Source organism: Nycticebus coucang, chromosome 8 (genome assembly GCF_027406575.1).
Source record: "Nycticebus coucang isolate mNycCou1 chromosome 8, mNycCou1.pri, whole genome shotgun sequence".
NCBI lineage: Eukaryota > Metazoa > Chordata > Mammalia > Primates > Lorisidae > Nycticebus > Nycticebus coucang.
Genome location: NC_069787.1, coordinates 126,701,003 through 126,713,528, shown reverse-complemented (window position 1 = coordinate 126,713,528; position 12,526 = coordinate 126,701,003). Strand labels below are relative to the sequence as shown.

The following is a 12,526-nucleotide window of genomic DNA, read 5'->3' as shown; positions in this document are numbered from 1 at the left end:
TCCTCCTAAATGCCCATGAGAATCTCTAAATTTATTGTTCAGATTGGAAGACAATCATTCTGGGGCATGGTGGCACATGCCTATAGTCCCACCTACTTGGGAGGCTGAAACAGGAGGATCGCTAGAGCCTGAACATTCGAGGGCAACCTGGGCAACATAGCAAGACCCCATCTCTAAAATAATAAATAAATAAATACATAAATAAACATTTTCTAAATGAAAAACTATGAAGAGGAAAGTCATTTCAGTATTTATCAGCCCACAAGGAGAATCAGAACAAGAGAGTTTGCTCCATTGCCTTGAGCATAACCATCTGTGGCCACTTACTCAGATCCTTCTAAGCTCAGGTAGCAGAAACAGAGCTCAAGTCACTAGCCACGTAGATCCAAGAGGCTTAACTCCTAAGAAATGTGAGTTTACTGCAGCCCTGTGAGACAGGGCTGACTTTGCTTCCAGCTCTGTGAATAACTTTCTTTAGACTTTTATTCCATCATTTATTCAAAAAATATTTATGAGATCTCACTCTGGGCTAGGCATTATGCTAGGTGTTGAATCAGATATAACTTCTGTTTTCATGAAACTTATGGGCTATTTGGGAGCATGCCTTCTTAGGGTAGAATAAAATGTAGTTTTGTTTTGTTTTTTTTATTAAATCATAGCTGTGTACATTAATGCAATCATGGGGCACCATATGCTGGTTTTATAGATCATTTGACATGTTTTCATCACACTGATTAACATAGCCTTCCTGGCATTTTCTTAGTTATTGTGTTAAGACATTTATATTCTACATTTACTAAGTTTCACATGTACCCTTGTAAAATGCAACGCAGGTGTAATCCCACCAATCACCCTCCCTCCATCCATCCTCCCCCCTCCCTCTTCCCCTTCCCCATATTCTTAGGTTATAAGTGGGTTATAGCTTTCATATGAAAGCCATAAATTAGTTTCATAGTAGGGCTGAGTACATTGGATACTTTTTCTTCCATTCTTGGTATACTTTACTATGAAGAATATGTTCCAGCTTCATCCATGTAAACATGAAAGAGGTAAAGTCTCCATCTTTCTTTAAAGCTGCATAATATTCCATGGTGTATATATACCACAATTTATTAATCCATTCGTGGATCAATGGGCACTTGGGCTTTTTCCATGACTTAGCAATTATGAATTGGGATGCAGTAAACATTCTGGTACAAATATCTTTGTTATAATGTGATTTTTTGGTCTTCCGGGTATATGCCTAGTAGAGGAATTATAGCATTGAATGGCAGATCTATTTTTAGATCTCTAAGTGTTCTCCAAACATCTTTCCAAAAGGAATGTATTAATTTGCATTCCCACCAACAGTGTAGAAGTGTTCCTTTTTCTCCACATCCACGCCAACATCTCTGGTCTTGGGATTTTGTGATATGGGCTAATCTTACTGGAGTTAGATGATATCTCAAAGTAGTTTTGATTTGCATTTCTCTGATGATTAAGGATGATGAGCATTTTTTCATATGTCTGTAGGCTGCACGCCTATCTTCTTCAGAGAAGTTTCTCTTCAAGTCCCTTGCCCAACCTGCAATGGGATCACTTGTTTTTTTCTTGCTTATATGTTTGAGTTCTCTGTGGATTCTGGTTATTAAACCTTTGTCAGAGACATAATCTGCAAATATCTTCTACCATTCTGAGGTCTGTCTGCTTGCTTTACTTACTGTGTTCTTGGCTGTGCAGAGGCTTTTTAGCTTGACCAGGTCCCAGTAATGTATTTCTGAAGCTGCTTCAATTGCCCGGACAAATGAATGATTGTCCTCCTCATAAAATACTTGCCCAGACCGATTTCTTCACGAGTTTCCCTGCACTCTTTTCTAGTATTTTTGTAGTTTCATGTCTTAAGTTTAAATCTTTAATCCAGTGAGAGTCTATCTTAGTTAATGGTGAAAGGTGTGGGTCCAGTTTCAGTCTTCTACAGGTTGCCAGCCAATTCACCCAGCACCATTTGTTAAATAGGGAATCTTTTCCCCCACTGAATGTTTTTAATTGGCTTGTCAAAGATCAAATAACGTTAAGTAGCTGGGTTCATGTCTTGGTTCTCTATTCTGTTCCATACATCTACCTCTCTGTTTTTGTGCCAGTACCATGCTGTTTTGATCACTGTAGATTTATAATATAGTCTGAGTCCTCCTGCTTTGTTTTTATTTCTGAGTAATGTCTTGGCTATTCGAGGTTTTTTTCTGATTCCATAAAAAATGAAGTTAAAATGTAGTATTTTGGGGTTTTTTTGTTTGTTTGTTTTTCAAGTTTCGGATATTTATTAATCAGTGTAATCCTCAACACACTACATCAACATGATTTCATGCATTTAGAGGAAAAATATTTCCTGTTAAGTGGAAAATTGTGCGGATGGCTTCTGGAAGACCTTCATTCTAAGCAGCTTTATTGTGAAACATTTGGTTTAGAAGTCTGGACCTTCTTTCTTCAGTTTGCTATAATCCACATTCACTGAGTAGAACTTGTATTGATCAGTGGGACCCAGTTTGTTCCATGGTTCTGGATTATTCTTTCTATCCCAACTAACATCTGGATTGAACAATGCCAGACGCAAGACATACAAGTGCTGCTCCAGTACCTCCGGCTCCAAAAAATACGAAGAGGGGAATCAGGCTCGGATGCTTCTTGGCCTGACCGAGGATCTGGCAAAGTATGTTTGCGGCAGCGGCCTTTAGTCTGAAGGACCCCAGGCTGAAAGGGCCTAAAATGTAGTATTTTGATCCCTCCTCAGGGCAGGGTTCGGATTAGAAGAGCCTTGGGAAGAGGAGAGGAGGTAGTGAGAAGGCCCCTATAGTTTCTACTCAGGCAACATTATCCATTTGTATTTAGAATATTCTGTGTCTTGGTCTACATTTTTGCACTCCAGAAAAGTTTCGGGAAGTGAGGGCTTCAGGGCCGTTCTTAGAGTTTTGCCGTGCAACTTGAACATCTACATCCAGGATAGCTGCAGACTCTGGCTCTCGTAGTAAAAGTGGACATGTTTTATGAAAGCTCCTGCTTAGTACCTGTGGATTAAGCACCAAAGTGAATGCTTTGGACTTGCTCTACTGCGAGGACAAACTCAGCGTCCCTGGGGTCTCTGCAGGTACACCCTAATTCACATAAGTGACCGCAACCACCACCAGTGCAGTGCTAAGCAGCCCAGAGAATCACTAGATCAAATGTGGCCACAGGTTAAACTGAGCTCCCACCTTGAATTTATTCTATTGCGTGATTTTAATAGGTTAATGTTCCTCTGCTTCTCCTCATCATCAATGTTTTATCAGTATTTTCACATTAGGTACTTTTGAGATCAGAGAAAATATAGTATTACCTTAAAGGAAATTTTATCTTAGATAGAAAAAAACTTAACATTGAAATCTTCTTTTTCATTATATATGTATTCAGCTATGACCAAAATGTAATACTTCAATCACAAGAGTGGCAGAAATTTCCACAGTGGGATAACCAGAACAATGTGGCTTTCTTAGGTATTTTGGGTTTTTTTTTTTTTTCATCCTGAAACTATATAGGTTACTTTGACTCCCTATGGCATGATGTTCTAGTTTTCTATTTTTCTTCTTCATAAATGTCATTTGGAGTTAACTAAAAATCATAAACAGTATTTTAAGATGAAAATCATTTTTTGACTCAAAAATTTCCCACTAATGAGTACAATAAAATTTAATCCTAGGAAAACAACTTCTGGGGATATGTGCACCTCTTTCTGGTCCTTTCCTTTAACTCTAAAATGCAGCCATTATATCTCTTATCCACACTTAGCTGTCTTTGCCGAAATTGTGATTATATAAACACTTTACTTCAGAACTAAGAGTTGTTGAATAGAAAAGGGTCATTTAAAAATAACATTGAGAAATTTATTCTAGATTTCTGGTGGGCTCACGGAGTATACCATGTGAAAGTTTACAAGTGAATGGAATCAACTATAGTTGATATGCACTTATGTTTATGAGACCTGAAATGTTTTTTGGCCATTTCTAATTTAAAATATGGCAATCTGGGATTCGTACAAAGAGTACTGTTTTCCAAGAACCCTATTATTTAGTCATTTCACTTGATCTCCAATGGTGTTTAGTAAATATTTGTAAAATAAATTGTAAGTCTGCCAAGTAAAATCACTCAAAGAACACATTCAATCTACTGAATATATATATATAGTCTGCAAGAAGTAGGAGATCTAGGAAATGCTTAAAGCATTACTTTAGGAAAAAGAAAAAGAGTCAAAAAATCATTCATAAGCAGAATGTCAGAATTTTGAAGAAGATCTAAAAGAGTCCACATTGGACAAACCACTTTAAATTTAGCTACTACCTAAGCACTCTTGTGGGTATTAAGGGCTTATTATATTAAAGTTAGCTGATTACTTATTTGCTGGATATTTATTTAGCTTTTATTTATTCAGTATTTATCAAGTTCCTCCTGCAGACAATGTTCTCTCCTTGGTGTTTGGGGTGTAATAATAGTCAAAGTGACAGATGCTGGCCTCTTGAAGTTTATATGCAAATGGAGGTGGCACTTGGTTTGTGATACATAACCTTGAAGGAGCTGTAAATGGTGCTCCAAGACTTTATGAATGAAGAATCTGACCTAGAGTAGGGGAGTCAGCAGATAATAAACAAATCCAATGATGTTTGAGCTGAGCTCTAAAAGTTAAATAGCAGGAGCTGACTGAAGGGTAGGGGTGTGGGACAAGTGGCAATGGGGGTGGACATGTTCTGGCAGAGGGAAGGCTCTGAAGTGAGAAACAGTAAACGCAACAGAGAGACTGACTTGAGGATGTCATAGGGCAAATTAAATAATGAGAAGCCACAAAGGGAAAGTAGCAGGATCATGTTTGCCTCTTAAAATCCAGATTTCTAAAAATGAATGGAAACTTAAAATTTTCCACAAAATTATCTTATCATTTTTTCTGTCAGCAAAAAAATAAGATGAAAAGAAAAAAATCTATGGAGTCTTGAAAGAATGGGGAGGAATTGTGAGTGACTGCTCTGGGTCCTGAGTGGTTGAATTCTGGGTGGGACAAGACATTGAAGAGTTTCCATAGCATGTTAAGAGAACGGACTTCATATAAGGCAGTGAGAGGACTTGACAGTTTGCAATCAAGAGAATGACTTGAAATAGAATTTCAGATGTGAAGGAAAGATTAGAAGCCAGGGTGGCGACTAGGAGACCAGTTAGGAAGTCACTATAATAACCCTACTAGGACCTGGAAAGGGTAAGATTAGTTAAGAAAAGTTCAGTGTGCTTGGCACCTGTAGCTCAGTGGCTAGGGCACCAGCCACATACAGCGGAGCTGGCGGGTTTGAACCGGGCCCAGGCCTGCCAAAGAACAATGAGAACTACCACCAGAAAATAGCTGGGCATTGTGGCAGGTGCCTGTAGTCCCAGCTACTTGGGAGGCTGAGGCAAGAGAATCGCTTAAGCCCAAGAGTTTGAGGTTGCTGTGAGCTGTGAAGCCATGGCACTCTACCAAGGGTGACATACTGAGACTCTGTCTCAAAAAAAAAAAAAAGTTCAGTGGTAAAACTAAAAGAACAGTTGTGGTTGCGGGTAAAAGGAGAGGCAGTGAGGCAAGGCAAGGAATTTAAGAATGGCTTCCACAGCTCTGGTGTGGGCAGCTAGTGGATGGGGATGCTGTGACTCTAGATACAGAATACACAAGAGTATATGTGTTTGGGGCCTTTGAATACATGAATATATATAATATAGTGTCTGGGGAGTATCCAGGTGGAGATAGCTAGTAGGCAATTAGAAATATAAATATGAGCACCAAAGGAAATTTGCAAAGGAGAAATCAGGCGTATTGTCATAACCAGGGAGGTATAGTTGAAGCCACGTGAGTGGAGATCTCTTAGGGAAAGCATGAGGAAGCTGTGGTTGGAACCCTTGTAAATGTTAATAGTTAATATTGAAGGAAACCAGAATGTGACACCCCAAAATATGCCTCTTTTACATAAATATTTTTGAGCTAAAGGCAATTAAGAAGGAACAAACGGAAGAAGAGCTCTCTGTTCTCCCCCTTTTCCACCTAAAGACAGGATATGTAAATTCTCCTTTAGTGGAGACGACTTTTATCAGCTCAGAGACGACACCGACACCGGAGGAATCACGAACAAACCTTCCTCCGTTAGTTTCTTCCCATACATTGCCTTCTCCACAGTTTCCTGCCTTCCATTGTCTTGTCACTTCCCTGGTATTTATTGTTCTTTGTTGAAGATGCTCTATGCTCTAAGCTGAGGTTCTGAGACCCTGCATTGAGTCGCCTTTCATTACTGTTTCTCTGCATGATGTTCACTAAGGGCGGCAGTAAACTTGCGTGGTTTTCTCTTTTTAATCTTTTTCACAGAGGTCTAGCCCAACTCAGAATTTATGAGGGTTAAGGATTACATGCTTATGATTTTGTAATAAAGGATTGGTATAGATTACCAGCTCATAAAAGGGGGTGTCCTTTGTGCCAATCTTTGTAATTTGCACTATTTGCACGTACTTCTGTGACTAACATATTATACTGAAGTACAAAAGGGCCTTCTGCCAGACCCTATATATGTTTTGGGTTTTTTTCTGAGACAGAGTCTCACTCAGTCACTCCAGGGTTGAATGCTATGGCATCACAGCTCACAGCAACCTCAAACTCTTGGGCTCAAGCTATCCTCTTGCCTCAGCCTTCTGAGTAGCTGGGACTACAGGTGTCCACCACAATGCCCAGCTAGTTCTAGAGATAGAGTCTCATGCTCGCTCAGGCTGGTCTCAAATTCCTGAACTCAACAATCCACCCACCTTCGCCTCCCAGAGTGCTAGGATTACAGGTGTGAACCAGCATGCCTGGCCCTCTGTATATATTTTTATTTTATTCATTATCTGTCTCTTCCATTATTATCTGTCATTGTTTATTATCTCTCTATGAAGTAGGTGATTTTTATCTTTTTGTTCACTGCTGAATCCTCATATCCAAGATAATCCTCAGCTACACTAAGCACTAAGTATTCCGTAAATGAATAACTGAATCATGCAGAAAACGTGACAGGATAAGAACCGGAAACCGTCGATGGTGGTGTTAGTGAGGAGTTGTGAAGGGCAGTGGGGACACAGTCGTGTTACCGAGGCCTGGGGAGAGGGTGAGAGTCGGGAACAAGAAGGAGGGTGACAGCAGGAGCTTGTAGAGAGACAGGGAGGCAAGAGTGAAGAGAGGGAGCCAGGGAAAGAAAAGAAACCGAGTGTGTTGGTAATAATTGAAGGCAGATACTCTAGATGAGTTAAAGAAGATGGCCTCGGGACATAAGTGAAGAAGTTGGCCTGAGACAGAGGGAAAGGGAGAAGGGTGGGTACAGATACAGCCACGTTCATGCCTAACGGCCACTATATTCTCTGCAAAATGAGAAGCTGATTTTCAGCTAGGAGTAAGGGAGATGAGGTAGAGGATGGGGAGCCATTTGTTATGATTTTGAAATTTCTTCTACATGAATAAGAATTGATGCGAGACTGGTATAAGAAGTTCACAATAGGGCAGCGCCTGTGGCTCAGTCGGTAAGGCGCCGGCCCCATATACCGAGGGTGACGGGTTCAAACCCGGCCCCGGCCAAACTGCAACCAAAAAATAGCCGGGCGTTGTGGCGGGCGCCTGTAGTCCCAGCTACTCGGGAGGCTGAGGCAAGAGAATCGCTTAAGCCCAGGAGTTGGAGGTTGCTGTGAGCTGTGTGACGCCACGGCACTCTACCGAGGGCCATAAAGTGAGACTCTGTCTCTACAAAAAAAAAAAAAAAAAGACCAAGAAGTTCACAATAACATCGGCACTCTCCTTACACTAGAAGAGGATGGGTTTTAATACAGAGGGCACTTGACAGCTGGCAGAGAGCATCCTTATCTAAAACTTGCTATGAATAATATTCTAATCCAAGAACTAAATTATCTGTAGAACACTTCTGAAACTGGATAAACGCCAAAGTGAAAGTGAAACATTTATTTTCAGTAGGATAGGGATAAATTGACATCCTCATTTGTATTATAACAAGTAACTAATATAAATGTCATCAATTTGCTTGACGGAGTTCTGGTGCCATAGAGCAACAGTTGCTCGGGTACTTTCAATGTATGGTCTTATTGTGATGGATTTGAGACATATGTAAGCCAATTTAAGGCTGGAAGAAGGCCAAGGCATTCATCAGGTTTTGTCTTCTTTGTGAATGTTTTGTTAGACATGGAAATGAGTGTTTTGCCATTTTAGAAATATCAAGTTCAGGCCTGATTGAAAAATGAGTCTTTCAAATAATCTAACTTTTGCTCTGCTTTTCAATGAGCTATTGCTTGCATCTTAGCACAGAATTTATCTTCTATGTGTAAAACAGATTTTTCTTCTTATTCATCTACTTTATGTATTATAGATAAGTATGTGGAATTATTGTTTTGAGAACTTGTTTGGAAGATCTTGTAGGGGAGCGCAGCTTCTCATATACCTTTGACCTAAGAATGATCCTTCTCTATCAGGGAAGGTCTCCTCTGTGACTGAGCACATAGTCTTGGGAGGTACACCCACCTAGCCAGCCACATCAACCCTGGTGATTGGTGGGATGACAGACGTCACAGCTAGATCATCCTCACAGCCAGAATTGCTTTAAACAAAAGTTCCCCAAAATATTTACAAATTACTTCATAGAAATTCAGACATAGGATATTAGAATGAAAAATAATCAAATACTTAATTTCATCAACTTCCAGCACAAAATAAAGGAAGCATGAAGTCCTATTAGGATTCACCTAATCTCTCAGTTACTTAAGATGGGTCTGTTCGAGGAGCAAGTATTATCTCAAGCTGGCTTGATACTACTTACTCCCCTCCCCTCCCTTACATGGAGGGGAAAACCGACTCACTTTTGGCTCAGGGGGTTGGGTTTGTTTCATTGTAAATTAGAGTTAGTTTAATCCAGGACCCAGGTTTTTTCCTGTATCTTACCTCAGAGAGTACACCTATTCCTAAATTAGCAATTTCTAAACTTTGTTAAATGATATATTTTCCTTAAAAAGTTGCTGATAGTATTCAGGCAGAGGCACAGTAACTCATGCCTATAATCCTAGCAGTCTGGGAGGCCAAGGAAGTTGAGCTCAGAAGTTCTGAGACCAGCCTGGGCAAGAGGGAGACCTGTCTCTACTAAAAATAGAAAAATCTAGCTGGTTATGGTGGCGGGCGCCTGTAGTCCCAGCTAGTCCAGAGGCTGAGGCAGGAGGACAGCTCGAGCCCAGGAGTTTGAAGTTGCTGTGAACTATGACTCTACCCAGAGTGAGAGAGTGAAACTCTGTCTCTAAAAAAAAAAAAGAAAGAAAAAGATAAGAAAAATTTTCAAGAACTTGGGCAGAGTTCATTCCTTATATCAAGTCTAATGAACTTAGGAGAGGGATAGGGTGGAGGTGGGGGAAAGGAGACTGCATCGTGGATTGAAGGGAAGCCAGCAGGTGTTCTCTCTTTTCAGTTATTTCTTATCAGAGGAAGAGAATATGCTTCCTCTCATATTCTTTTGTTTTTGTCAATGACCACTTTATATCACTTTATATCACTTGAAGAATTGTTGCAAAGGAGACTGATTTGTAGAACATGCTTAGGGGAAGGAAGTGATCCCCTGTCTTTCCTCATAGCTAGACTTTTAATGGAAGCTTCGATGTGTAAGATGTGAAGGACTGGCCTATTTGAAAAGTGGCTTGGCCTTTTGGCCAGAGACACCATCGTTCAATAATTCACCACAGTGACGAACACAGAGGGAAAGAGCAGAGGCCTTTTAGAAAACATGGAGTTGCTCCTATGGCCACATGCATGTGAATCCACAAGAAAGGTGATATTGTAGACCTCAAGGGAATGGGTACTATTCAAAAAGGCATGGCACACAAATGGTACCATAGCAAAACTGGAAGAGTACACTGTTACCCGGCATGCTGTTGGCATTGCCAAGAGGATTCATGTTCATATTAAGCATGAATATGAACTCTAAGAGCCGAGATAGCTTCCTGAAATGTGTGATGGAAAATGATCAAAGCCTCGGTTCAGCTGAAGCACCAGCCTGCTCCACCCAGAGAAGCTCACTCTGTGAGAACCAATGGGAAGGAGCCTGAGCTGCCGGAACACTGCCCCCGCGAGTTCATGGGAGAAGAGGTGTACAGAGGCACACAGGAGAGCCAGTGGACAGGGGCATAAGGTGCTGGGACCTATTCCCTGTGAATTCATGGCACAATAAATATAAAAAAGAAAAGGCTATTGTAAAAAAAGAAAAAGAGAGAGAAATGACTTGGTGACCAGAGCCCATTCATTCTTCCTCTTACTAAAAGGGTGTCTTCTCCCTCCCTGTCCCTAAGCACCTGTTTAGATGCACTTTTTATAAATAGCTACAACTAGATTCCAGTCTTTTCAATCACAATGAATCTTTGCTTTTTATTATGTAATTGTTCTGTTTGGTCTTATTCTTAAAGCTATTTCACGTTATTTGAGCATTATTACTTCTTATTTACTTTGATGCCTCCTTTTCTGCTGTTTTAGAAGCTATACATTCTATTTTTACACCTAATTACTTTGGATTAAACAAAAATATCATATGCTATGTAAGCATAAATCTTCCTTTTTCAATTGCAGCTCCAAATAGATTGGGAGAAAATAAAAGCCAAAATTGAGATGGAAATCACTAAAGAACGAGAGAGATCATCAACCAGCCAGTCCAACCAGAGTGTGGGTCTAAAGCTCTGATCTAAAGGTCTAAAGCTAGCCTTTAAGAAGTTTATCTTTGAAATGAATTTTGATTAACCAAGGACAACCACATTTTGGTTGCCAAAGAAAAAGGCATCGTCTTTACAGATAAGCACTCGCTATGTATTTAATACTAAATACACAATTGAAAAAATGCAACACAAAATAATTGATATAACTCCATCTTTTGTATTTTTCTAGTCCCATAATTAGCAAAATATTACTATATACTCATGCTTGTGTGGTATTGATCATATTCCAATATTTTGGAAAATAATTCCAGATAACTCAGATAATCCATTTTTTGTCTATTACTTCATCCTTGAATCTTCAGCATAAACAAATATTAATACTAATAATAAAACATTGGACTCTTTAAAGTATATATGTTATTATTAATTTCTATTTGACTTGTAAACTGTAAAGTGCTTTCAAAAGTTAAAATTTATATAACAAAAATACATGAGGATAGATCTGTGAAAATGTATAACGATTCAGATAACCACACACACCAAAATTATATGAATAGTAGAAGGTAGAAAAGTAAATAGTGAAAGGTAGAAACAAATATCTATTGACAGGTGAGTGCATGTGTTGTATACACACAATGGAATATTATTCAGCCTTAGAAGAAATGAAATTCTGATATATGCCACGACAAAGATAAGCCTCGAAAGCATTGTGCTAAGTGAAGTAAACCAGATGTAAAAGATGAAACATTGTATGATCCCACTTCAGTGAAGTACCTGGAATAGGCAAGTTCATAGAACAGAAAGGAAAACGGTGGTTACAGGACTAGGGGAGGAAGAAATAGGGAGTTGTTTAAAGAGGATAGTTTCTGTTTGGGAGGAACAAGTTCTGAAAATGGACAGTGGTGATGGTTGCTCAACATTATGAATGTTAACACCACCAAAGTGTACCCTTAGAAACAAGGAAAATGGTGACTTTGCTATGTGTATTTTATCATAATTTTTAAAATATTTCTATAATGGATAAGTATTTTCTTCATTCTCACTGAGAATATTCAGTCAATAGGCTCTGGAGTCTGAATTGTGAAAATCTCCTTAGGTGATAAACCTTTGACTAAGCTTAATTTATTATGTCCCCAAATTAATTACTACTACCACAAAAGTTTTTAACAATAACACAAATGCCCCTAAGAAAGTCTTCCATGAACCCATTTTTGCAAATTTATGGGAAAGAGATTACATCTCTTACCCCCATGTTAATTACTATGTCTAGCTTTCTTTTATAGAAATGTTTTCTTTTCAACTTGATTCTTATCTTTTCTGGAACATTGGAATAGTCTGTCTTGATCCAGATGTTGGGTACGAGTGTGCATTCAGTTTGTGAAATCTGCTACAGCAGTTTACTTGTAAGTTGGACTGTTTATATGTGTTCTATATGGTTCTCGTTCAATGAGAAATTTAAAAAGAAAAACTTGTTTTAAAGGGGTATGTTTTATGTTATGTATATCTTACTGTAATAAAAAAATTTTTTAAAAAGAAAGAAAAGGAATATGTCTGTTTTAACAATTCTCTAATATCCTACAATTCAATTCTGATGTTAACTACCTCAAGCTAGCATCAAATCCCACAAATTAAAGGGCAAAGTCCCTAAGAAAATGGCCAGTATCTCAGACTCCAGCTGCAAGTGGAGTCCCCAGGTTACCCACACTTGTGTCTGACACGACTACACATTTGGGAGTTCCCTGGACCACCCCCCTTCAGGCCTGATAATTTGCTAGAATGAGTCACAGACCTCGCTGGA

General features: G+C 39.2%; 1 protein-coding gene and 1 pseudogene across 1 annotated transcript in view; one reads left to right on the top strand and one right to left on the bottom strand.

Moving 5' to 3' along the window:
• IFT80 (intraflagellar transport 80) overlaps positions 1 to 12,229 on the top strand; it is a 114,329-nt gene extending 102,100 nt beyond the window's left edge. The window contains exon 18 of the mRNA XM_053598854.1: positions 10,646 to 12,229. Coding sequence (XP_053454829.1) covers positions 10,646 to 10,756 — 111 coding nt within the window. The 3' untranslated portion in view covers positions 10,757 to 12,229. The remainder of the gene's footprint in view (positions 1 to 10,645) is intronic.
• Positions 2,374 to 9,980, bottom strand: LOC128592372 (cytochrome c oxidase subunit NDUFA4-like; annotated as a pseudogene).
• Positions 12,230 to 12,526: the final 297 nt, after the last annotated feature.